Below are 25,464 nucleotides of genomic sequence, written 5' to 3'. Positions count from 1 at the left end.
GTCATATCATATCAGATTATCCTACCTATATGAGTGATCTTCTGGCGCAATCCTAGATGCTGATCACCGCCCCCTGCCAAATCCAGCTGGCTGGAATCCCTGTGGCAGCGGAGGCGGGGGCCCAGGGGTTCCTGCCGGGGGTCCGAAACCTGGAGGCGCAAAGCCCGGGGGCGATGCTGCTTGCGGTGGGAAAGGTGGTTGTTGGCCAGGACTCGCAAAACCTGGAGGTACAAACCCTTGTGGTGGCCCTCCATAACCAGCCTGGGAAGGAGGAGGTCGCGCAGGCAATCCTGGAGGCGGCGTCGCCAGAGAGGTCGCAGGAGGTACGGGTCGATTCGGCTGGGGAGGAGGAATGCTTTGGAAACCAGCGTTTGCAGGTGCCACGGGGGGTGCTGTACTCATCGGCCGGGATGCATCGCCATTTGCCATTCCTGTTGGCATGACGGGTGGTGTCGGGGCTGGGAATGGGGGCGGTATTTGTTGAGTTGACGGGCGGACATTGTGCTTGCGAGCCTGTGCGGCCAACGTTCGCTCGGCTTCATCACCGTGTCTCTCGCCCTTTCCATCCTTCTTGTACGCGTACTGTACGGAGACTTGCTTGTTCATGAGATATTGCCCGTTCATGTTCGTGATCGCCGCATCCGAAGACTCAAAGTCGCCAAATGAGACGAACCCATAACCCTTGGACAGATTGTTGTCATCCCGTGCAATCTAGCAACAATTAGCGACTGCTTTAAGAAAACAAGAACTGGGGCCGGGTAGGAACGTACCTTCGGCAGACTGGTCAAGCTTCCAAAACGGCCAAATGTATCATAGAGAACCTGCTCTGTAATCATGGGGTCGAGATTTCCAACGAAGAGCTCCGCCCCAATTTCCACGGCCTTTTGCTTATCGGCGGATGCCTTGTTCACGCGTATGGGTTTTCCGTATAGACGAATACCGTTCATTATTCGCGACGCGTATTCCGCATCCTCCTCACTGATAAATTCCACAAATCCATACCCTTGGTGCGACTGGGTGACTCGGTCTTTGGGTAGGTGGACGTTCACGATGCGCCCGGCCTGCAACATCAACTCCCATACTAGGCTATCTGAGATTCGCTCATCGAGATTACCGATGTAGACGGTTGCTTCCTTATCTTGCTCCCTATAATGTTGTCAGCGCTTCATGTGTGTCTGCACATTTAGGAAGGGCCATACCAATGTCTTGCGCCGGACATGACGCCGATGGTTCAGTAAAAAGGGTCAAATATTTGGGCAATTTTATCGCAAATAGAAGACGTAGTTGAGTTCAGTAATTGAATTACTAAAGAAAAAACGAACTAGATGCGCAAAAGTGTGTAGAAGTCGATAGTATTGGAGAAATACAAAGCTTGGGGTGATCGCATGAAGAAGAACAGCCTTTATCGGCGGCCGCTTTTTGCCTGGCGGAAAACTTTTGTAGCTTGACAGGAAAGTATTCCTCCGCTCCGCCATCCTTCCGCACACTCTCGCCTTTCCTCGCGACGTTTTCTTTTCCTTTGATATCGGTTTCTCAAGGTTATTTCACGTCAGATTTTCTTCCAAGATGTTCCAATTCTCCGAAGAGACCAAGGTTAGACTGCTGCGCTCCGCCGACTCAATTCGCTCGGATTGCTAACTTCCCTCCCAGGAGCGCATCTCCAAGGTCATTGATGTCTCGCGGGTCGCTATCCACTAGTGAGCTATACCTTAGAAGAAAGCCAGGCTTTGAGAATTCACAGCACTGACGGTATATCGCGCAGCGGTTACCTTCCTCTGATTGTCTACCTTGGTATGTCTTTCAATTCATGTGTGTATAGGAAGTCGGGACGGATACTGACCAAATAAATCAGGCTACACCTACAGTGAACCGAGACCAACTCTCTTCAAGTACTACCCCTGTCTTCTCGATCGACCGACGTTCGAACCGACTAACCCCGCGATAGGTTGTTTTCGCCGCTTGCTTAGATCAGTTCCGGGATCATAGACGTTTATGAAACCCGTGTATGAATAAATGGCTTTCGAGACACCTCTTCTCTCTACTTTCTACGGAACATTCGGAATATCATGTTGTGACCATGCGGAGACCGCTGGGGACTCGGTTGTCTTGATGGTTTTATAGTGCTGGTGTCTGGGAATTAAATTGGCACATGTGTATTTTTATGCAATATTCTGGTTCGGACATGTTTTGCACTGGTTAATGAAGACATTTTCATGATACTTCTGTTCATTCTGGGCATTTCAAGCGACTTGTGTGCTTTGCGAGGGTTCTCGCATATCAGGTACAATAACCCGGGCAGACGAGTAATCGTAGATGCCAAAGCCGTTCGATTTATACTCCAGTGTGGATTTGAATATACCTATAAAGTAAATCCTGCATGCATTGTTCAAGCATGACCTCGGCTTCGGAGTAGATATTTCGGCCCGCTAAACTAAATTGCCCGGACCAACAAAATCATTTCCATTTATGACTTCAACATCTCTAAATTCACACACCACCAACCCTACTAAAACTAGACCAACCCGCACTGGACTCGAAAGGTTCATGACCGGTCAAGATGGTCTATCGCCATCCTTTGTGGAGACTTTAGCGGGATTCACAGCAGGAATAGTGTCTACACTTTGTCTGCATCCATTGGATTTGGTCAAGACCCGACTGCAGGGTAAGCACTGGCAATAACGCCCATATGCAGGGGCGGGGAATTAAGCTAACATTTCTCTCCCAATTCTCAGTCGATCGGTCCTCATCTTCCCGAATTGGCGGTTCATTCCGAGTTATCCGTGACATCTCTCGTCATGAGGGTGGCGTCGCTGCGTTCTATCGGGGATTGAGTCCCAACATCATAGGGAACTCTACCAGCTGGGCGCTCTATTTTCTGTGCTATGGGAAGGCCAAAGAAGTTGCGCGGACGTTTCGCGCACATGATGGGCAGGATCTCACTTCGTCCGACTACTTTGCGACGTCGGGAACGGCGGGTATGGATATGCCATTGCGAAAAGAGAGACCAGCGGACTAACTCTTACGAATAACTAGGTCTGCTCACGGCTATCCTAACCAATCCGATCTGGGTAATCAAAACCCGCATGCTATCCACGGGCTCACGAGCACCTGGTGCATACTCCTCCGTTGCGACTGGCGTGAAGCAGATTCTCCAGACCGAAGGTGTCGCCGGTTTCTACCGGGGACTTCTCCCCGCGCTTTTCGGTGTCAGCCATGGCGCTCTACAATTCATGGCCTACGAGCAGTTGAAAATTTACCGCTCTAAGATGACCACCATGCCAACCACTTTCTCCTCCGACAACGACACCGCCAAAAACCCAGATCAAAGACGCACACTCGGAAACATCGACTTCTTCGTTATCTCCGGTCTCTCCAAGACGTTCGCCGGATGTGTGACATACCCCTACCAGGTTCTACGGTCTCGTTTACAGACCTACGATGCTCATCTCGTGTATCGGGGCGCGAGTGATGCGATTGTGCAGATTTGGGCCCGTGAGGGTCTGGCGGGATTCTACAAGGGTCTGGGACCGAATCTGTTTCGGGTGCTGCCCAGTACGTGGGTGACGTTTTTGGTGTATGAGAATACTAAGGTGTATTTGCCGCGGTTGGTGTCTTGATAAAAAGTGTATATGTGTGTACGATACTTCTCTTAGGCCCTCTCGGGCTTGTGTCTTGGAGCAAAACTGGATTCCCTGCATCTTGATATGCTATGCAAGTCTCACAATGGCACGTGTATGACCGCGGACCAAATAGTAGACACTTCCTGTACAACCGGCGATACCGTCATGCTGGTCTTTTGTCCCTAATCCATGCAAAGGGCAATTCGCTATGACCAACCAGTATACACAGTATTACAGAGTTTACATTGGTGTCAGATTACATGACAGCGACGTAGATTAAATGGGGCCATTAAAAGCAAAATCGAAACTTTATCTCGTGCAAATCATCCTGCATCTATATGCATCTTAAACTCGATCCCACTCCCGATCACGATTACTGTGGATCTTGTTCGATCTACGAAGTATTCCATATTCCTAAGTAAAAGGCCACGATCTGACTGACAGTTCCATGCAAATAAAGATACCTGACTAGCTGGTTTGACGTTAATGCAACAGAAAACAACTCCAGCGCTAGTATATACTGCAATATAGCATGACAAGATCAAATGACATGACATGACATGACACGTCTGCTATCCCTCCTCTGTTGAAACTTCTATCTCTAGCATTGAAACAAAATGAAACGAAACGAAATGAGACCATTGGATATATCAACTCCGAAACCTGACTCTGGGCTTGGAAAATCAAGATGGCAAAACAAACACAAACGAGCATACAGGATTGGTATCATATGAGCATAACATCCGAAACATCAATGATAACATCGCCGAAACGGTATAACAGGTAATTCAAAACAAAAGTAATTGGTATATGGGTATTTGAAAAAGGGAAAGAAGAAGAGAAGAGAAGAGAAGAAAAAAAAAAAAAAAAAAAAAAAAAGAAAGAAGAAAGTAAGAAGGGCACTAATGCTCCCTCCTAGCCAGATAGTAATGCGCCATGTCATCCTCATCACTGCTCCCGGTGTACGTCGAAGAGGCATACTCATAGCTCTCCCGACGCATCTGATGATGGTCATCAGCCTGGAATCGTCTTCCCGAGGACACGGATGAAGAATATTTGGAAGAAGGCGAGATCTTGCGATCCTTGCCCCGGCCCTTGATCCCCTTGTTACTATTCTTGTATAGCGCGGCAAAGTAGCCCCATAATTCTCGGTCTTGTGGGTTCATGAAATCTCCATCGACTGTGGTTGCGAATTTGGCGGTTAGAGTCTGAAGGGTGGAAGCGTGAAATTTGTTTTGGTGGGACTGTTGGATATATTGATGGTTAGAACCTGACATGTCCAATATTAGGCACAAAGAAAGAAAAGGAGGGACTAACCTTGAGGTTGCCAAGCTGGGTGAACTGCTTTCCGCAGTTGTCCAAGAGACATCTGAAGGGCTTTTCTTCCCTGTGGGTGATCTGGTGCGCGCGGACGTTGCCTCGTTGGGCGAAGCGTTTGTGGCAGATATCACACGAGAAGGGTTTTTCTCCGGTATGACGGCGTTGGTGAGTCTGAGGCTAGGTTAAATGACAGTTCAATGTAAAGGGAAAGTTTTGGTAACAACATACCCTCAAATTGCCTAGTTGCGAGAATCGTTGTCCACAGCCGGGTTCCTTGCAGAACTGAAGATATTGTTAGCCAACACTCCTTTACTTGGTCCAAAGGATAAATACTCACAAAAGGCTTGTCTCCAGTGTGTGCTCTCATATGGATATCCAAATGAGTCTTCTGAGCGAAACTCTTCCCACAGTGCGGAAGCGTACAGGTGTACTTTCGTCTCTTCCCAGACCGGGACATCGGCTCGTCAACCATCAAGCCCCCACGAGGAGTCATAGACGACGCCGCAGGCATAGGATAACTCGGAGGAGAGAAAACACCGGCATTCCCGTGGGTCAAATGCTGCAACGGGGGCAAAGACTGCTGAGTCGTTGTTGGCTCAGAACTAGCCCGGGACTGGATAGCCTTCATAAGGACATCGACATTCGTAGAGAAATCGATCTCGCTGGCAGACTTGTCCTGTGACGCTGCTCCGTTAGTGGTCTGTTGAGACACAGAAATGGCCTTTACCAATGAGTCTTTGCCCACTTGATTGATGGCATTTTTTGCTGGTCGGATGTCGGGAACGCCCTGAAACGGCGGTGATTCTGATGACAGACGGACAGGCTGCGGGTGAAGCGGTGGTTGTTGAGGAGCTGGGACGAAGAAATGCGGTTGGTACGAGCTGGTATGGGGTTGAGATGGCGCTGGTGGCAGCGTTGGCTGCTGCGGTTGCTGTTGCGGTTGCTGTTGCTGCTGCGTGTGGTGATGCTGATGAGGGTTGCTGAGAGGAGGAGGCGGGTGATGCTGAGGATGCTGAGGATGTTGAGAATGCTGAGAATGCTGAGAATGACCAAAGCTGTACGGGGCAGTAGAAGACGAGTGGAATGACAGAGGAAAAGAGGTGGTCGTAGGATAGAAGTAGTTAGAACTCATGTGAGGATGGAGAATACGACGAGAAGCCATGGCGCCCACTGGATGCCCGGGGAATTCGTAAGACACGGGCTCTGCGGTTTCCATCTCGACGGTCTTGTGTTTCCTTCTCGTTGCTTTTGAACCCTGTTCCTGATGCTGTCTCTTAAGGGTTGAGGATGCAGAATCAGCAACCCTAAGACAGACAACTGTCCAGAAGAGTACAGTTCAGCCGTTGTTTTGTCTCTGAAACAGACAGATCAATGCGGATGGATGAGTGAGAGAGGAAATAAGCAATAAAAAAAAGCTGAAAAAGAAAGTCCGGTATAGAACAGTCAAAAAGCAAAGAAAAGGTTAAATAAATGTAGAAAAAGAAAGAAAAAACCCCGCGAATGCGCCTGTGCCTGCGTTTGGGTCTGAGTCTTATAGATCTAGAGATCGATGCGAGAGAGAAGTGAAGAAGAGAGATCAAGTTGGCAGTATTAGGGTCTGGTCTGTGGTGTAGGTATGGAGTAGTATGTACGGAGCAGTAGAGTCTGGATTATGCACCGACGAGGCGATCCCGAAGTTGATATACATTCCGGCTCTTACAGCCAACCCACTTCGGCACCCTTTTTTTTTTTTTTTTTTTTTGCTTCTACTTTTTTTTTTTTTTTAAAAAAAAAAAAAATTTCATACTGTTTTGGACCCAGGACAGTGGAAGCAGCGGGGTGGACTGAATGACAGGGATCAGGCCAGTTTGGACTCGTAGTTGAGCTGAAATGGAAGTGTCCAATGAGAAAATTCAAAGACGGGACGATCTGCAAAACATCAGACAAACAAAATCATCATAATTAAAATAAAAATAAAAATAAAAATAAAAATAAAAAAGGAGAGCTTAATGTTTGATGGTATTTACCCGTACATACGTAGTTACATACAGTGTTATAATATCCAACCCACGTCAAGTGGAGCCGAGTCTTACAGATACACACATACCAAAATACAAATACAGTAGTTTGAGGCCGGCCAATCGCGGAAGCTGAGAGGACATTCCGATCGGGCTGACAATCACGCACCGAAGTGACGGGACTCGATAGTTCGTGGTCAGTAATGCAGTTGTTTGCAGTACTCCGTACTCTGTACAAGATACAAATATGCTAGTTTACGAGTAGAATAGGAGAGTACTCTGGTATTTTGTACAGGCAGTCAGTCATCTGACTCCAGCCAAAGCTACCGCGCGTCCTCTCTCTCGAAATGGTTCTGATCTTACATCCCCCGGCCATCCACGCAGGCACTGCAGGGGCTGATTGGTTCATCTCGTGGCGTGGGCGCTTCCAATCAGATCGACAGTATGTTCAACAGAGTGCGTACTCAGAGTACTTGGGTGATAACCCTCAGCTTATTCAGTCGATCAGAACGGGTCAATGGTGAATACCGACCATGGAGGGTCCGGTAGCCTTCAGCATAGACCAATTACATCTAGTCGCGGGAGGATAATTTTATCATATTCCGTACTCGGAGTACGTACTTGTACAAGAACTCCATACGGGGTCCTTACTTGGAGCGGGTTCATCCGTCTGAAGTATCAATTCGAATGCCATCATCTTCCAACAATTAATCCCTGTTATAAGAAGATCATTCCGCATCGTGTTATTTCCTCTTCTCTGAATGGTTCATCAGTCAGCAAGCACCGGACAGGGTTTGGCCGGGACAAAGCTACTTGACGGACCGCCGCGGGCGATCAATAGTCTGTGTGCGTATTTCCAGGATCCACCGGGAAATGTAATTAATAAATATTACCGTACATATGAATAGCCGCGACTGGCGACAAGATCCTCCGGTGAGAGACGGAGCCTTCCGATAGATCTTTTGTAGTAGTGGTATTCTCCTGATTCGTTTCGATTCCGTGGCGATGAACTGCTCCTAACTAGGCCGAGAGTAGGTCGCCCAGCCTCTGTAGATCCATTCTGCTGTACTTGTATTATTATCCTGTACAAACGAGGCTCAAACAAAGATCGTTGTGTAACCATCCCATTCTACTTGTATACTTTTTCTTGACCGCTAGACAATCATTTGTCCTGTCAACTGTTGTTATCCGTGCCTACTCGTGGGCGGGAGATCGGTCGATAGCCCAGAAAGAGACAAAAAAACGGACGGAGCTGACGGAACAAAGTGATGGATCACATCGCTTTTTTCTTTCAATGTAATAATGTACAAGTACTGCCCCTTTTCATTTCTTTTTCTGCGCGGGCCGGACCTTGTTGGGCTGACACTGACAGGGTATTGACCATAGTTTGTCTTGCGGATTGCATTCTCCGATCGACTGGTTGAGGTCGATCGTACCGTACTTACTTTGATATATGATCGCGTACTCTACCAGTATATTATTATATAAATTAAATCTGAAATCCGAGTACGACCGATCTCATCACTACTCAGAGTACAGTACATAATATTACCCGACCTCCGTACTCCGTATTCCGGACAGAGTAATGTACTGCTCAATCTGTGGGGGTCACATGGACCGATCTGCGAATTTATCCCGTTAGCCGCCCATCGCCTTGGAAATTCGGCGGCTAATGAGGAAAAAGAAAAAATCGCTCCGTTTTACTTTAACGGAATACGCTTCCTGCACAAGTACGTAACTGCTTGAATGTGGGCAATCCGCTGCCTCGTGATCTTCAGGGCAGAACATACAGTTTTTATGAGTTAGAGTGAATTGCAAATGCCTTCTTACCTCATTCACTGGTGAATGCATGGTTTCGGCACTGCGTAGGGACGTAAAGCTTACCCCCAACTTACCTACTCCACAACATCTCGATCACCGTCATCAATGTGACTATCATAGCGAGTAGGGGCTTTTCTTGTATAGAACCCAGTTTTCTAGTCTTCATCCACTGCATGCTATATCCAGTCCACGGTTTTGTATATACAGATAGCCATCGAGGGAATATTCGCCAATTCAGAAAGCAATCGGCACAATAGCCACAACAAGTGGCTGTCTTGATGCTCCTCATCGCGTACACCAGCAAACGAATCATTCAAAACCGGTATGTTGTGGCAGCGACTTGAGAATAGACCAGTTGATTACTTACGATTTGCTTGTTGCTCATATACAGCATCGCGAGACCTCGTTGCATACCATCGTGACAATAAAACACTACCGCAATGCATAGAGACTGGGATGCAAAGTGTGAGGTTCTTCAAGGCCCTACGGAGTGATATATGCTGATACAGGAACAGTGTGGTTCAATTGGACAAAATGGTCGAAGTCTGTGACTCTGATCAGTGCATAGAAAGTATGCCATTTATTGGATGCTAAAGTGAGCGTATTGGACAGGGATCTGGTCGACCAATATCACACGCAATGAGACAAGCTGTACCTGCGTAGACAACAGAGATCGTTGGATAAATCGAGCACCCAAACCCATGGAATTTGCCATTCGACGCATCATACAGAGTCGGTATGGAGTCTAGTTGGGATCCTTATACCGGTCATAACTAACAAGTCTGCTTGTGATAGTCTCGCTGTCGGCCGAAATATCTTTCTCGTCGCCAATGAGGAATCGGCCATCAACAGAACCCTCAGTGCCGGAGAAATCTCCAATGGTAAAGGAGATCTCGACCAGGGCTCATATAACATATGCAAACCAGGTGACCAATCTATCAGCCAGCGAGTGATTTCAAGAGGTTAGAAGGCACAAGGCATTTTTTCTCTTCGAGAAGATGCCTTAGAATTTGAGCAGCTCAAATCCATGGGCGTCGTAGAACATCCAAAATACTATCATGTATTTGGCCATCTCGATCATTCTGTTAGCTGCTTCTGCGGTAAAACTTTGCCTGAGGAATAGGCATTTATACAGCACTGCTAGCTCACTGGTGACTACACGGGATTAGGCCATGTGATGAGTGTTATAATCAACGACGAAACAGGGGTGTTTGGCAGCAAAAGCAGCTGGGAATTAATCAGAGCACTAGGTAATGGTATATGCTAATCAAGTGACCAATTTATCGGTGCAGAACTTCATAACATGTGAAATTCCAAGTATACTCTAATTCATCAATAAAATTATACTTATAACGTCAGGGTGACCCTTTAATATACAAACTAACAACGACCTACAAACTACAATTTTCCTTCCTAGACATATAAATCTCCAAAGCACCATGCTGATATCCAAGTCTCCATCCGCCAAAGACTCGATAGAGGATTGGTACAAACACATAAGCAAAACCAAAAGCCCCCGAAAGCTCACGAGAATCCTCCTCTCAGACCGGCCGTTCAAAGACAAGACCAATCTCCTCGTTGCACTGCCGGTATCAGCAACAGAACAGAATACTGACATGCGATGGCTCGAGTCTAAGTTTGAAGATACTGGCCACGCTCAGCTTGCACAAATTGTACGTTGACGCTTATTCTGGTATTTATCTGAGGACCAGAGAAAACGCATATTGAAATGGTCCCACAAATCCGTTGTAGCGGACATCCAAAGGCGCTGGATTGTCCAGCGAAAGGTATATATTCAAGAGGAATTCAGAGCTTTACATAAAGCACAGGCACTTTTCGACTCCGAAAACGACGATGTGGCTATGAAAAGGTCTCACACCACATATAATAAAGAACTTCGATAATTGGAAGATCAGTTATGGGATCTTTCCCGACGGTGCTGAAAATTGGAGGCAGACCTGCCTTCTGGTTGTGTTTAAAGGGCCTTTAGGGCATACAGAAAGGATCCAGACTGGTATCTCTGCGCATGGCTACGCCAAGATTATGTTGGACGTGGTGGCTGTTGTGGACGAGATTGTGGATGCTGCAAAAAGCCCGACCAGGAACAACACTACTACTACTACTACTACTACTATATGTCACAAATGGGATCGAGGCCATTGCACCAGTGCTTGTTGTGGCTGCTACATTCGCAGTCGGGGACGCGATGGCCGTGATGCCAAAAAGCAAACTGATATGGAAGATTTTCCATTTGATATTGCTGCCTACAAATCGCTATATTCAAAGCGAGTTTATCGTGCGTACATTTTTGGGTGCAGCATTCTGGATGAATTTGGATTATTTGGCTACTTTTCCTGATTAAGTCTCTGTTTCTACTTGCTTTTCTATAGCTTTGGCTATACCAGTTCATACCTAACAAGGAACACATAATGCCTGTTTCGAGCTGTTCATCTCAGAGAGACACTACAGAGTACTCCGTACTCTGTATACTATCTCCAGTAATTCGGCGCAACCCTACCCTGTTCTCCATAAGATGCAAAGGTACATTTCCCATGACTCAGTCGTCCTACCATAGTACCCCGTATATACACCCATACCCATGCATTGCAGAAATACAAGTAATACCGAAAAACTGGCCATAGCTGACCGCATCATCCCCAGTTACCCAATCACCGCATCCCCGATTCCGATTTACGGCACGCGGACCCTGGAAAATAGTTCTCCTGCGCTAAGTGTAATACAAACTACTTGTAAGCCAAGCCAAGCCAAGGTAAGAGAGCATCCATACCAGATCGGGTAAAAAGTGAATATGACCCTGCAATGCTTTCCTTTGCATTGCTCTGTGCTCTGTGCTCCGTGCTCTGCTGCGTCTCCGTACCGTACTGGATACTTGACTCGTACTTCGGTCGAGTTGATCGAGGGAGGGTAGACAGCGCAGCGAGGCTGAGGCTGAGGCTGAGGCTGATTGAACGTGTGGTGTGAAATGAAGTAAAGTACGTGATCCCTGTTTGCTTACGGCGGCTGAAGTATCATGTGAGATGAAAAATGCATAATGCAGGATATTCCCGCAAGTCACACGCTTGGGAATCGAATTGTCATTTCAAATCAAGTTTATCGGGATTAGTTTTGTACTGGTATTCCGTACTCCGTGGATATGTATATACTGTGCATAATTCACATTTGTCATTATTGTGATCTCCATTATCATCGTGATCGAGACTGATATCTCTCTTGGCGACGAGACAAATAATCGTATGGTACTGACTAGTATTATCCGGAGTATTCCGTACTCCGTGCTCCGTAGAACGTGATGCTGAACAAAGTTAAGGTTGACAGATTGAGGTATCTCATAAATTAGAACTTTCGGGAACTAGATTCAACACCTTTTGCTTGCTTTTTGTCCCTGAATTTTTTTTTTTTTTTTTTTTTATTCTTTCCCTTTTTGCCTCTGATAGTCTCGATATAGCCTGAAAAAAAAAAGCAACGGACAGGGTCTCAGGAGAATAGTACCGCACGTTACTAGTGACCATGTGCAGTATCTTCACGAGACGCCTTAACCACACTTCGATTCCAAAAATATCATCAATTCCTCTAGTAGAACTAGCACTCCGTACTTTCGGCTTTAGTCTCAAATCTGTTTTCATTGGGGGATCACTAAGTAGCATTTCTTAAACAGTAAAAGGCCTTTGACAATCGAACGCAGAAACCCAAGCCAAGATTGAACCAGCTACTACAGACTCAGAAAAATGATCAGAGAAAATGAAGAAACAGAGCATAAACATAACGCAGACCGAACAAACAGAATTACACCAAGAGTCACACTTGCGCCGAAGCTTCCGATCGTCAAATTCCCATCACCGTCCAGTGTACGTCGCGTATCTAAGCCATTGTTAACCATCATTCCCAGATGAAAGATAAAAAGAGAACTCACCTCCAGATCCGTGCCCGCATGTCACCACTGCCAGTAGCGAACAAGTTGCCAGTTGGACTGGGTGCAACCGAAATAACTACATCGTCACAGGTTAGAGCTTTCCTCTGAGAGAACTTGAATGCAACTCACCAGAGTTCTTGTGGCCCTGAAGCATCATTTGGGCATTACCAGTAACCGGGTCCCAGAATTGAACACCACGGTCCTTCGAACCACTCATCACCCAGTGTCCATCAGGCGTAAGGCAAACGCTAAGCACAAAGTCCTACCATCTCTGTTAATATCGAACCAAAGGATGAAAGGAGAACATAAACTTACCTTGTGGCCCTCGAAAGTCCGCACACACTTGCCGGGCTTGACACTACCGCTGTTGTATCCCCGGGGAACATTGAGCTCCCACAATTTGATGGTCTTGTCAAGACTGCCGCTGACAAGGTCGCGGCCGTTCGGCGCAAAAGCAACCGAGTACACACTGTCCCGGTGGCCATCAGGGGTCTCCAGGCGCTCGACCAGGTAGCCGGTCGTGGTATCCCAGACACGGACACTCTTGTCCAACGATCCTGCAGCCACATAATGACCATCTGGAGACATGGCAACAGTGGTCACACCATCCTCAATGCTGAGGGTGTACACCAACTTGCCATCAAGGATATCCCAAAGACGCACCGTCTTATCACCACTGCCAGATGCGATGTATCGTCCGTTGCCAGCGAAGTCGAGAGAGTAGATGTCTTGCTCGTGCCCGCTGAAAACATGCTTGATCGTCCGGGCCGCGATGTCCCAAACCTTTTTAACGTGACAGAATTAGTATCTATCAACCCATGATAACCAAATCAAGACTGGGAAGCGGGGAACATACCCGAATTTGCTTGTCCTCAGCTCCGGTAGCCAGATATTTGCCGTCAGGACTGAAACAGACGCTGCGGATGTAAAGATCTCCATCCTTGTCGACGCTCTCATCCTGCAGAATAGCAACATTCTGCCCAGTGGTCACGTCGAAGATTTGCGCAGATCGGTTGCAGCCAGTAGCCAAGTATTTGCCGTCACGGCTGAAGCGAACACAGCAGACGACACTGTCGTGCACAAGGTGGTGCACCAATTCCACATCCAACACGCGCTGCACCTCGGGGTTGAAAATCGCATACCAGTCAGCACCCTCACGCTTTTGCGAAGCTGGGAGATCATCGGGGTTCCAGTTTGCCAACATGTTGCCTGGTCGCTCCCGAATCAATGCCTGACCAGGAGGGGTGGGGCGAGCGATCTGAGGCGACGCGCGAGGGTCAGGATAGGCCATCTGGTGAGTCTGCTGCGGGGTAGCTGGACCGGGGGGAGCACGCGGCCTCTTGGGACCGGGAGAAGCTGTAGGAGGCGGAGGAGGATAACCTGTACGAGTTGGAAAAATCACAATGATCCGTGTCAGCCAACAGGGAACTATGGCGAAAAAACGATTACATACCATTCACAGCAGCACCTGGCTGGTGTTTCCCAGAGATCTGCGGCTCTGGCAGTGCTCCTGGTTGAGCCACGGAAGCTGGCTGCTGAACAGTATGTTGCTGGGGAGGCTTCTGATCTAGAGATTGGGCAGGATCGGGAGCACTACCTCCTTGATTGGCCATGATTCCACCAAAAAGATTACTGGGACCATGGCCCAATGCCGGGGGTGGCGCCTGAGAAGGGCCAGCATGCTGTGCCGGGCCGGCGATATGGGTCGAAACGGTCTGGACACCGCGTGATTCCAGCTCATGTCGCAGCATTCGAATCTCCGCCTCGTAGCTGAACAGAAAAGTCCGACCGTTAGAAATAATTCGCGCAACCTTTCCATCTCTAAATAATCGTTTCTGGAGGTATCACGAACTCTTGCTTCATCTTAACCTGCGCTGCTTCCAAAGCAAAGACCTTCTGGCGAATCATTTCCATTTCCTGTAGCTGGCCGGTTACTGTTGCGTCTAGTCAGTTAACCAGGGAACTCGACAGGTAATTCTGTGAGCGCCTTGAGGCATGAAAGAGGGGAGATGTCACGAAAATGTCGAAGCACGACCGCGTCATCGAAGCACGAACAGTCGCAACACGAGATGGGCAAAAGGGACAACACTAAATAAGGATGTAGAATTAAGAGAAAAAGAAACTTATACACACATTGATGCTCAAATTCTCCCGTGCTCCTCGACTGGTTCTCAAACTCCTGGCGTAGCTGGTCCAGCAACTCCGACAAACGGGAGTTGGGAGCGGGAACCATCCCGCGATGAGCGTTGTACATCGCGTGTGTCTGTGGTTGGCTTCGACCGCTTGATCAAGAAGAGTCGTGGCAGAGAAACCACGATAGCGAGACGGACCGAATGGAAACGACAATGGCTTGCGACAACGGCGACGATGAAGTGGGTCGACGGTGGAGGGAGGTAGGTAGGAGTAGCGACACACGAGACTGTTGGGAAGTCAGTGCTGCCACCGAACACAGCGCGCAGGGACAAAAACCCGCTGTGATAAGGTCAAGAGATGTGGCGATAGAACAGGCGGCGGTGGATAGGAAGAAAAGCAAAGGTGAGAGAGGGAGGGGGAAAAGGTGACAGACAGTTCAAAGCAGGTCGGAGATCAGGGCTGGGCTCGGGCGTCTGCGGCTCGGGCGTTGGCGCGAGAAGCGAAGGCGGTTAGACGAAAAATGCGGCGGCGGCAGCTTCGGGCCAGTAGGTCATAGCTAAATTAGTCTTGTCTTTCCTTTCTGGGACTAATACGTCACATGACTTCCGTACTCGTTAAGAGTACATATGTAGATACATCTACAAGTCCATATACCATCTAGTATATGGTTCTTTGTAACCTGCCCCTTTTTAAGCGTATTATTACACTCCTAATCCGTACCAATCGATGTTGATGATCTCGGTCACGACCCAGCCAGCTGGTAAATCACCGGTGCAACCTCACCTTTCCATTCAGAATTCTGTGCTTCAGCCGATGAGACTGCGTGGTGGATGTTCGGAACATGACTGCATCGATCCCATGGTGCAGATGCATCAAGGAGTTACAGGACTCAAAGCATAGACCTTCTGGGGTTGGTTTCAGCATGGTATGGAGTACAGTCCGGAGTGCAAAGTCAAATATCGAGCCAGCTCTATGACACGAGTTATGCTGTATTCTCTGCATTATCATGCATCTTTATCAGCTCCCTTATTGCATCTTCTGCGTTCCCCATAGTGCATAATAATACTCCGTAGTTGCAGTGCCAGATGGGAACATATTGATATCACATGACCTCAATCCCCCCAGACTCAAAACCCAATCAGATAAGGCCATGCAAAACGGTACCTGGCAGTAGTGAAGGATCCGTAGACGGAGTACCGGTACAGAGTACAGAGTACTCTATCGTTCATGTCAAGTACTTGTATGTACATAGTATATAGCAGTAAATGGTCATATGATAATGGTCCTTCACTTGATATATATTCTAGAACTCTCAATTGTATACAAGTATGGAGACAGTAACATTTCTACAAAAGGAGTTGGCAAATTATCGCCGCCCTCGCGCAACGGAACGGCTCTGAAGGTTCCGCCTGGTGTGATGGACTCTTATTACTAAAACAAATCCCTTCATTTCCTCATCTTTTCCCAATTCTTCATCTTTCTCATTTCCTTGTTGTTCTTGTGCCTGGTCAACTGGTCAATCCAAGGTCGACTTGACCAGGTTGTCATCCTATCCTCTTTCTCTCCGCTTCCCTAGATTTTTTCTACCCCAGACGACTGGCCGTGGTTAGAGAACAACTTGCACCATGGATATCGCCCTTGAGATCTGGGACACCTTTATTGGTGATCGCTTGTATTCAGCGCTTCTTCCTACCTCGCTGTCCTCCTCGGTCACTGTTCCTGGCTTCACCAGTGTCGCCAACAGCACTCTGTCGCTTTTCGGCGCGACACAGCCCTTCGTCTACGAGCCTGCCACACAACTGATCTATCTCGAGCCTTCGAAGTATGCGTATATGAGCGCCTGGCCTCGAAACAACATTTACCGCCAATTCCTCAGTTTCTTCTTGATCGTCTGGTATGTCGCGATCTCTTTTTCTCTCGGTTTCTTAGAAAGTGATTGATGCTTACATGAAATCTTGTAAAGGATTTTCGGTCTGATCACATACTTCATTTGCGCCTCTCTCTCTTACACCTTTATCTGGGACAAGTCGACCGTCCATCACCCGAAGTTTCTCAAGAACCAGATCCCCATGGAAATCAAGCAGACCATGGAGTCCATGCCCATCATGTCTCTCCTCACTGCGCCGTTCTTGGTCGCGGAAGTTCGTGGTTACGCCAAACTCTATGACTCGTTCTCGGATGAGCCTTTCTGGGGCTACAGCTTCATTCAATTCCCGTTGTTCATCGCGTTCACCGATCTCTGCATCTATTGGATTCACCGTGGCTTGCACCACCCTCTGATCTACAAGACCTTGCACAAACCTCATCACAAATGGATCATGCCTAGCCCCTTCGCGTCGCATGCTTTCCACCCTATGGACGGTTGGTCGCAGAGTGTGCCCTACCACATGTTCCCGTTCATTTTCCCTCTCCAGAAGCTCGCCTACGTTTTCCTTTTCGGTTTCATCAACCTCTGGACCGTCTTGATCCACGACGGTGAATACGTTGCCAACAGCCCTGTGATCAACGGAGCCGCCTGCCACACCATGCACCATCTCTACTTCAACTACAACTATGGACAGTTCACCACCTTGTGGGACCGCATGGGGGGTAGCTACCGGAAGCCCAACGAAGAACTTTTCCGTCGCGAGACAAAGATGGACCAGAAAGAGTGGCAGAGACAGACCAAGGAGATGGAGACTATCCTCAAGGATGTTGAGGGTGAGGATGACCGCAAGTACTTGGCTGAGGAAGAGACGAAGAAAGTCCTCTGATGTATCACTACATGCATCCACGACCTGGCTCCATGGAGCCCGTTTTACTTTCTTACATTCGCATGTATTTATATCGACGTTTTAATATCTTGCATGGCTGGTTGGAGTGACCGTCCCTGGAGTTTCGAACAAAAACGAAAAAAAAAAAAAAAAAAAAAAAAAAAAAATACCCATCGATATGTGAGAGATGCTTCTGAAGTTCTCTGTCTGCAGGTCTGGGCTTTTTTGAACGGAAAGTGAGTTACGATTTCATGCTTTTGGCACATCATTAATGTTTTTAATCGAGGCCTGTAACAACATCGGTTTAGTACATTAATCTTTTTGCTTCTTGTGATATATTTACTTTAATGTGTTCTGCTTTTATGCCAATTCTTGTGTATATAGTTTTCTAGAAAGGAGCCAAAGCATTTCAATCATCAGTTATAGATGATTTAATTTCAAGTCAATCCAAAGAAATATCCGGTTCTTTTGTTTCATGTTCCCCTAATACCTAATAGAAATATGCAAATGTACAAAGGAGACTTGTAATGAAAACGGGCACGCAACTGATTGTATAGATAATCTACCCTAATTAACCAGACTAGCGCAGCTACTGACTCGCCGCATCAGCATCCGCAACATCCAAATCCCCATCATTAGCATCCTGCACAGGAGCACCAGCAGAAGCAGCAGGCTGAACCGGCTGCGGCGGCGCAACCGTCCCAACCGGCGTCGCACCCGCCATAGCCTCCGCAATAAACGCCTCTTCAACCGCAGCTTTCCGCCGGAAAACCCTAAGCCAGCGGTGACCCCACTGCCTCAGAATCTCATCCTCCGGCAAACCACCACTCCCGTCCCCACGCTCCATCTGCTCATCATTACTGCCGTTGGCAATCGAGACGAGCGAGTCCTCCGTGACCTTGAAGAGGGCTTGCATGTCTGCCTTTTCGCGGTGGAGGGTGTCGTCGATAACGCCGAGCTGGGGCTCGTAGAGACCCGGCTGGATGCGCGCGGCGACGATCTGGCGGAGACGGTTGGTGACTTTGCCGATTGTCGCGGCAACCATTTCGTAGATTTCAGTTCTGGCGAGAATGTTGCCTGCGGTGAGGTTCTCGACGAGGGCCCATTCGATGACGGAGAGGGGGGTGAGGATTGTGTAGTTGAGGAGTTTGTCGATAATGTTGATTGCGATGCCTGGTTGGTCGGCCCAGTATTCCATGACCGAGGTGACGATTTGATTGCGCGCACGGGAGGATTGTGGGCCGATTGCTAGGAGGCGTTCTTTGTTGCGCTCGATGCAGGAGAGGACGTGGGAGAGGGATTTGGCGCCGACGAAGCAGATGGAGGTGACGAAGGCGTCGGTGGATGGGAGCATGGGGTCTTCGACGCCGTGCTCCTTGGCTTGTTCTTCGATCGAGGCGATGATCGGTTGAACTTCTTCGTCGCCAGCCTTCTTGCGGATGAGTTGCATGAGTTCTCTGCCTTCGTTGGCGTACGGTGTAGCTAGCATGTGTCAGTCAGAGATCATAAGTATTTACAGGGTATGCAACACCCACTGTCTACAGAGTACTTGAAATCAGGGATATCCTTCTCCTTTCCTTCAGTAATCAAGTCTTGGTAAGGATCGGGAAGGGTGCCCCGAATGCGCTGCGCAAAACTCAACCGGATTTCCTTGTCAATGGCCCCGTTAATGAAAGACATCTTGGGGTGAACGATGGGGAGATCAAGGTCGTCGACCCTAGTGAACGTTAGCAGTCTGCGTAAAAAGCAATTCCTGTTATCGAACTAACCATTCACTCCATTTCCAAGTAAAACCAAAGTTACTCAAATGATGCGAGAACCAATCCAAGAACCGATGAGTGAGATCCAAATCAATCACCTCCAAGCCTCGGTACAAAAAACGGATCGCACGCCCCAGACTGGGCGCGATAGCAGCAGGCCCGACCTTGCAGCACTCAGTGAGCACTGAGTGGTAGTAGACGAGCTTATGCTCCGGCGTTGGGAGTTGGAATAGTTGAGAGAACACTGCGTCAACAGCAACGTCTTCCGGTTTCCATGTTGGGCGGTCCTGGGGGAGTTCGCGGAGCCGGTCAAAGGGCGTCGCGCGCTTCACAAAAGTATGAGGCGTGAAGTAGCAGTCGACATCGATCAGGATCTTGGCGGTCGCGTTACGGTTGAAGTCGAGGAGGTTGATGGTGTCGACCAGGGAATCGCGCAACAATGAGGACGTGATATCAGACAACGGCGGCACCGTTTCCACCTCCTGGTTTGCGTATACCGATAGATAAACCTCGGGGAAGATTGCTCTGGCACCATTCGGGACAGGATTGGGAACGGTGATTTGCGGGAAAGCGTGTCTTGTCCCTGGTTCCAAAGGCTCCTGTTCCTCCTCTCCCTCCGGCGGGATGTTCCAAGGACGAGGAAGGCACACCAACTCCCAATTCCGACTGGACTCGGCCTGGAGTTGTGTCTGGAGGAGACTAATAATGCTCGGTGTAGCGACGGGCTCTTCATCTTCCTTGGGAAACGGCTTGACCAGGTCGACAAGCGCATGGGGAGTGGAAGCGATAATGTCCGTCTTTTCGAGAAGAGCGTTTGCGTGGCCCTCAAAGCCGGTTGCCGGAGATGCCATCACGTAGGGGATAGTGAAAAGGATGATCTTGACCAGTTCGAGCCCTAGCAACTAAATCCAGATTGTCAGCAAATTGTGACACTAGACATCATATAAAGACCATGGGAGCAATACATACGTCTTCCGAAGACGCCGTCTGTTGATCGACCGCGCGCGCGAACAGCTCCTCCAACAACGGAAAGATCCCATCACCCTCAAAGATGAATTGAAGGCAACCAAAAAAGCGCACGAGAAGCTTGACTTCCCTCCAAGCACCGACATTGATAAAATTTTGTAGAGTGCTGCTAGCTTTCTGAAGCACCTCGGCCACAAGCTCCGACCTCTGGTTATTGGCAACCAAAACCGTGGCCGCGACGAAGGGAATCTTCAACGGTTGCTCGACGGCGCTGTCAAGAAGATCGTATCGTCAGCCAACTGCAAGTATCGCGCAAGCAATCGCCATAAAAGCATTTCCAGAACATACAGGTCAATGGTAGCGTCGATGTAAGTATTCCTCAATTCCTCATCCTCGTAGTTCTCCGCGACGGTCTTTGCAATGTACGCGACATCGTCCTCTACCCTTCGAACGACCTATATCCACAATGAAACAGTCAGAACTGAAGACGACCAAAACAATTCGATGTCGCGAGTATTCGTACCGATTCCGCAATCGTGAATAGCAGTCTTCGGACTCTGCCAGAAAGAGGTTCTTCATATCTTCGACGTTGCTGACGGCGGTCAAAGTCGTCATCGTCTGTAAAAGCAAAAGAAAATGTGAGCGACACATTAAAAGCAAGTCGTAAAAGCAGTGGTACAACAATCCATGATAATAACTGACCTCTATAACGCCTCTTGCGTCCACCACCCCTGGGGGGACCATTATGGCGGCGCTCGTAATCGGCCATATGCACGGAGGTATTTCTCTTTATCGTCTCCTTTCTTTTCACGCCCTGATAATCCTCAATTGTAGGAGTTCCGTTTGTTAATCTGGATGCGATAGGGCGTAAGTACCAAAGCTTTTGGAGCTCTTCCCAGCTATGCGCGCAGAACGCTAAAGACCAATAATCGCTGCGGAAGTCCGGGACTGCGGCTGCTCCGTTCCGATCATTACATAATACGCTACAGCTCGAAAGTAACTAAGACATTCTACAGAGTACGGAGTAAGATATCAAAAGATAGAAATGGCAAGAGTTGAAATATCCAAAGCAGCTCTAGACTGGATTTGCGACCAAATACAAGGCAAGCAATGGAACGGAATCAACCAAGACTTCCAGAGACCATTGAACACAGCATCGCGAATGAATAAATCAGTATACGCCTTGAAGAGACTTAAGATGGAAATGAAAGAAACAAATAGTCTGCTTTCTGGATTGAAGACTTGTAGCTTCATGGTTTGGTTGTGTCAAACAAACAACTATCAGCCGAGTCATGGAAGCGAATGAAACCGGGATTCACAACGAAGAAAATGATATAAAACAACAGCAAGGAACAAAAAAGCGATTTAAAGAAGAGAAAAGAAAGGGGAAGAAGGGTCTCTAGAGCCGCAAGTCTGGAATAAGTCCACCAATACATATATTTAAAAAAGCACATCACGCACATGTGCAACCAAGCAAGAAAGAAAAAAAGAAATAGAAATCCTCATGAAATCTGACCCATGTACAGGACGCTCATCCCTCCGTACTTCTCAATATGACTTGCAGCAATCTGATTCCCATGGCCCCTTCATTCGAGATATGAAGCTATGCCGACTTACATCCCATCCCGGAAGGCAGACTCACGCAGATAAGGGTATCACTTTTTCCTCCCAAGAGCTGTCTCAGACACCTCGAAAAAAACGAAACTCCAGGCTATAAATCCCATCCCCTCATGCGTGAAATGTCATGATCCATTTCTCCACCATCATGACATGGATGACACTTCTTCTTTTTTCTGGTTTTTTCGTCGTTTTTTTCCTTTTTGATCTTCCCCCAGAGAAACCAGCTCTCAGATGCTTCGCCAAAGGAGAGAGGACTACAGATCCGAAGAAATCTTTTCCAAACTCAGAAACCGCCCGATGCAAGGTAAGAAAAGAAAAAGAACTCGTACTGCATAACGGTAGAAGAAAAGGGCTGCCCTTTTTTTCTCCGCGCAATTATGCAAAGAATAGCACTCTGAACAGGCGTACAATTCGTGAGCATCGCTCTCAGACTCAGTCGAGGCGTGCCATCATTTGTTCCTTCGAAAGCGGCTTGAAGGAATCGATATCGAGCCCGCGAGCGGCGAGTGCAGGCCGTACGTGAGGAGGAACCAGTCGGTGGTTCATAGAAGGAGCAATAGAGAGTTCTAGTAGGAGATTGTCAGTACTCTGGGTGCCTTACAAATAAATAAAAGATGCCAACATACCATGCCGGGAGAAGTCGAAAAGGTTAGGCAAGTCCCGCGGCGCGGCTTCGGGGTGCCGCGAATCCGGCAACTTGGTGTTGGGGTCCCGAAGTTCATCGAAGAAAGGATGGCACATTGCTTCGATCGCAGACAGACGTTGTGTGGGCGTGTATTCCAATAGAGCCGAAATCAGATCAATGGCCTCGTGTGGAGCTCTCCGGAAAACCTAAAGAGGATATAGTCAGCATGGCACTTCAAGGAAGATATGAACGGGAGCGGGGAACTGTCTACCTTATTGAAAGGATGAGGCTTGATCTGAGGGAAGCGATGTTCCATGTAGTTGGGGTTCATGGTCCGAATCTGTTCCCGGGTAGGGGTTCCAAGAACCTTAATGATCTCCACAAGTTGATCGATTCCTGATTCTCCTGGGAAGAGCGGTTGTCCCAACATCAATTCGGCCATTACACAGCCGGTGGACCACACATCTGGTATTTACGTTAGTCAACTGAGAATAACATTGGGTAGGACCAAGAAAAGGAAAGGGGAAGAGGGGGTCGTAAATACCAATTTTCGTTGTGTAGTTGGTTGCGCCGAAAATCAACTCGGGCGCACGGTAGTACCGCGAACAGATGTAAGAGACGTTGGGCTCGTTCTCAACAAGGATCTTGGCGGACCCGAAATCGCAGAGTTTCAGAATACCGGAGTGCTGATCAAGGAGGAGATTCTGAGGCTTGATGTCTCGGTGACAGATGCCTTGGGAGTGAATGTAGGCCAGGGAGCGGAAGAGCTGGTAGATGTAAAGCTTAACCTCCAACATCGGCATGGTTGTCTTCATCTTGTTGAAGTATCGCGACGCCCGGTAGACGGTCTCGGGGACGTATTCGAGGACAAGGTTGAGGTACACTTCATCTTTCTACTTAGGTGTTAACATCGAACCGGTTTGAGGGGACGGGAGGAAGACATACCCTCTCACCGTTCGAGTAGTAGAATGCCTTTAATTCTACAATGTTGGGATGGCGAACAATCCGCATGATTTGCAATTCACGGTTCTATGATCGTGTCAGCGACGTCGACGACGGCACCGGGTTCCGTTACGAAACCACTCCCCGTGGCCTGTCGTATGACTTACCTTGAAACGCTTGTCTTGCAAAACCCGTTTGATGGCCGCATCTTCACCGCTGGGCATCATCTTGGTTTGAAAAACGACACCGAACGACCCATTTCCCACGATCTTGCATTGTGTGTAGGAGATCTCCTTCATTTCTCCGGACAGCCCATCTTGGACTTTTTCGCGGACGACCTCTGCTTGGTGGGGAAATAAACTCGTGTCAGTATATAGAGTAACCAAGATAGGATAGCGACGCCATTGGGCCTAGAAAGCGATAGGAAGATTAAACAGGAAAAGAAAATCGTCTCTTACCACCCATGCGCAGACTTGAAAACATTGAGGGCTTATTTTGTGACATCACGAGAGACTTGCGGGGATGACGGTAGGCGGCAAGGTGGACAGTGCTATCGAGTGTATGGACGACTGTCGTATTTCAAGAGCGGAGGACAGAAAGAGGCGGTCAAAAAAGAATAGTAGTAGCTGCGAGGTTCGATTCGGGCAGCTATTTTTGATCGATAGATGGAGCACTAATTGGATCTGCCCTGGGATATGCGGAATATCCGAACGGAAGAAGTAATGGGAGTGGGTGTGGTGTGGTGGATGTTGAGTGGAGGTGCGCGTGAGACCCAAAGGTTGAGGAGCTGAGAGAAAGCGGACTGGGCTGCGGGACGGACGAATCGCAACAAGTTATTGGGGGAGGAGAAAGGCTCAGGACCAAAAAGGACCAGATGAGAACCAATCGAGTTGAGTAGAGTGCCAATAATACCGACACCAGACAAATAGACCACCGCAAGGAACCCTTTAGGTAGAAGGGAAGGTAGGAAGAAAGAATGCGGATTCAACCAAAGGGGAATATGAAGGAGAGGAGGGGGAGGAAGAAGATCAGTATCCGTGACCAGTTCGGATACTTAATAAGAAAAAAAAAAAAAAAAAAAAAGAAAAAAGGGAAAAAAGAGGAATAATTAAGGGGCAATATTCACGGCTCACCAGTTAGGTGAGAATGGGCGGTTTAGCCGGATAATAAATTTCTGAAATAATGTAGAAGGAGAGGGGGTGGAAAGAGAAGAGAGGAAGAGAGGGAGAAGGCAGAAAGAGGGAGACGGAGAGCAGGTGACGTTGGTCCAGCGACGAAGCCCGAACACGCGAGGGCTGCAGGAACGCCGGGAATATGAAGAGAGCAACCAGGACTAAAGACAATCAGAATGTAGATTCAAATTACTCCATTCGAGTAAAGTATGTGAGAGAAGAAAAGGAAGTTGAAAAGGATAATTAATCTGGTGGTTGTCTGGGGGTGAAAAGAGATCCGGTGCGGAAGCGCCTGTCCCAATATCTAGTTCGTGGGCGGCGGGTTTTGGAGAGGCAACTTGAGGGAACAATACAGAGTAGAAATAGAGAAAGAAACAGAGGGGCGGAGAAGTAGAAGAGGGGAGGAAATTGGCACGTTTACTATTATTATTTTCTACTTGGTTTACTGGCCACTACGACAAGCAATTACTCCGTACAGAGTGACCATAATAATAGAAAAGAAGGTTGTCATAGTTTAAAGCCCAGTGCACAGAGCTGCTGGTGGCAGTGTGTGGAGAGATGCCATGAAAGTAGGTCAATGGCTGGGGGAGGGCCCAAGTCGGCTTGCTCTTTACGGCCGCCGGCATATGGAGACATGGATTTGGGCATTCAAACTAAAAAAACTATACATGATTATACGGAGTACTCTATACGTTGTATTGAACTTGCAAAATAAATTTGGAGTTGTCCAGAAAAAAAAAAAAAAAAAAACAAAAACAAAAACAAAACAATAATACTTCTGGCCAATATCATACATACTGAGTA

General features: G+C 48.0%; 9 protein-coding genes across 9 annotated transcripts; 4 read left to right on the top strand and 5 right to left on the bottom strand.

Annotated features, from left to right (window-relative positions):
* Window positions 1–63: 63 nt before the first annotated feature.
* Window positions 64–1,219, bottom strand: ASPGLDRAFT_131770 (U2 snRNP complex subunit HSH49; the record flags this gene model as incomplete). Its single annotated transcript, XM_022541073.1, has 3 exons — window positions 64–711; window positions 771–1,146; window positions 1,200–1,219. The coding sequence occupies 3 exons, from the start codon at window positions 1,217–1,219 to the stop codon at window positions 64–66; spliced, it is 1,044 nt and encodes a 347-aa protein (XP_022398693.1).
* A 224-nt stretch (window positions 1,220–1,443) lies between these two features.
* ASPGLDRAFT_49993 (mitochondrial import receptor subunit TOM7) lies at window positions 1,444–2,237 on the top strand. Its single transcript, XM_022547214.1, has 5 exons — window positions 1,444–1,593; window positions 1,651–1,697; window positions 1,763–1,791; window positions 1,853–1,889; window positions 1,946–2,237. Exons 1-5 carry the CDS (start codon window positions 1,567–1,569, stop codon window positions 1,965–1,967), a joined length of 162 nt encoding a protein of 53 aa, XP_022398692.1. The 5' UTR covers window positions 1,444–1,566; the 3' UTR covers window positions 1,968–2,237.
* A 233-nt stretch (window positions 2,238–2,470) lies between these two features.
* Window positions 2,471–3,746, top strand: ASPGLDRAFT_154529 (putative mitochondrial folate carrier protein Flx1). Its single transcript, XM_022542349.1, has 3 exons — window positions 2,471–2,662; window positions 2,733–2,975; window positions 3,034–3,746. The coding sequence occupies exons 1-3, from the start codon at window positions 2,545–2,547 to the stop codon at window positions 3,615–3,617; spliced, it is 945 nt and encodes a 314-aa protein (XP_022398691.1). The 5' UTR covers window positions 2,471–2,544; the 3' UTR covers window positions 3,618–3,746.
* Window positions 3,747–4,506: 760 nt separating this feature from the next.
* On the bottom strand, window positions 4,507–6,586 carry ASPGLDRAFT_84131 (C2H2-type zinc finger protein). Its single transcript, XM_022550249.1, has 4 exons — window positions 5,278–6,586; window positions 5,169–5,222; window positions 4,938–5,111; window positions 4,507–4,864 (listed from the first exon to the last, which is right to left on the bottom strand). Exons 1-4 carry the CDS (start codon window positions 6,154–6,156, stop codon window positions 4,523–4,525), a joined length of 1,449 nt encoding a protein of 482 aa, XP_022398690.1. The 5' UTR covers window positions 6,157–6,586; the 3' UTR covers window positions 4,507–4,522.
* Window positions 6,587–10,192: 3,606 nt separating this feature from the next.
* On the top strand, window positions 10,193–11,174 carry ASPGLDRAFT_84130 (uncharacterized protein; the record flags this gene model as incomplete). Its single annotated transcript, XM_022550248.1, has 3 exons — window positions 10,193–10,431; window positions 10,670–11,054; window positions 11,149–11,174. The coding sequence occupies exons 1-3, from the start codon at window positions 10,198–10,200 to the stop codon at window positions 11,172–11,174; spliced, it is 645 nt and encodes a 214-aa protein (XP_022398689.1). The 5' UTR covers window positions 10,193–10,197.
* A 1,197-nt stretch (window positions 11,175–12,371) lies between these two features.
* On the bottom strand, window positions 12,372–15,238 carry rcoA (putative transcriptional repressor TupA/RocA). Its single transcript, XM_022547213.1, has 8 exons — window positions 14,823–15,238; window positions 14,542–14,632; window positions 14,143–14,459; window positions 13,546–14,069; window positions 13,005–13,472; window positions 12,819–12,951; window positions 12,690–12,765; window positions 12,372–12,637 (listed from the first exon to the last, which is right to left on the bottom strand). Exons 1-8 carry the CDS (start codon window positions 14,941–14,943, stop codon window positions 12,613–12,615), a joined length of 1,755 nt encoding a protein of 584 aa, XP_022398688.1. The 5' UTR covers window positions 14,944–15,238; the 3' UTR covers window positions 12,372–12,612.
* A 927-nt stretch (window positions 15,239–16,165) lies between these two features.
* Window positions 16,166–17,705, top strand: ASPGLDRAFT_154519 (sterol desaturase family protein). The gene is made up of 2 exons (XM_022542348.1): window positions 16,166–16,716; window positions 16,786–17,705. The coding sequence occupies exons 1-2, from the start codon at window positions 16,448–16,450 to the stop codon at window positions 17,573–17,575; spliced, it is 1,059 nt and encodes a 352-aa protein (XP_022398687.1). The 5' UTR covers window positions 16,166–16,447; the 3' UTR covers window positions 17,576–17,705.
* A 459-nt stretch (window positions 17,706–18,164) lies between these two features.
* ASPGLDRAFT_131542 (NCBP1 family protein) lies at window positions 18,165–21,070 on the bottom strand (the record flags this gene model as incomplete). The annotated part of the gene is made up of 7 exons (XM_022541053.1): window positions 18,165–19,057; window positions 19,111–19,292; window positions 19,345–20,237; window positions 20,305–20,572; window positions 20,650–20,756; window positions 20,825–20,919; window positions 21,004–21,070. The coding sequence occupies 7 exons, from the start codon at window positions 21,068–21,070 to the stop codon at window positions 18,165–18,167; spliced, it is 2,505 nt and encodes an 834-aa protein (XP_022398686.1).
* A 1,283-nt stretch (window positions 21,071–22,353) lies between these two features.
* Window positions 22,354–23,992, bottom strand: ASPGLDRAFT_131272 (GSK family serine/threonine-protein kinase; the record flags this gene model as incomplete). The annotated part of the gene is made up of 7 exons (XM_022541027.1): window positions 22,354–22,487; window positions 22,548–22,752; window positions 22,818–23,011; window positions 23,091–23,439; window positions 23,492–23,575; window positions 23,656–23,831; window positions 23,947–23,992. The coding sequence occupies 7 exons, from the start codon at window positions 23,990–23,992 to the stop codon at window positions 22,354–22,356; spliced, it is 1,188 nt and encodes a 395-aa protein (XP_022398685.1).
* Between the last annotated feature and the right edge of the window lie 1,472 nt (window positions 23,993–25,464).

Source organism: Aspergillus glaucus (assembly GCF_001890805.1).
Source record: "Aspergillus glaucus CBS 516.65 unplaced genomic scaffold ASPGLscaffold_17, whole genome shotgun sequence".
Lineage (NCBI taxonomy): Eukaryota > Fungi > Ascomycota > Eurotiomycetes > Eurotiales > Aspergillaceae > Aspergillus > Aspergillus glaucus.
The sequence above is the reverse complement of the archived record's forward strand: the minus strand, read 5'-3'. Positions and strand labels throughout refer to the sequence as shown.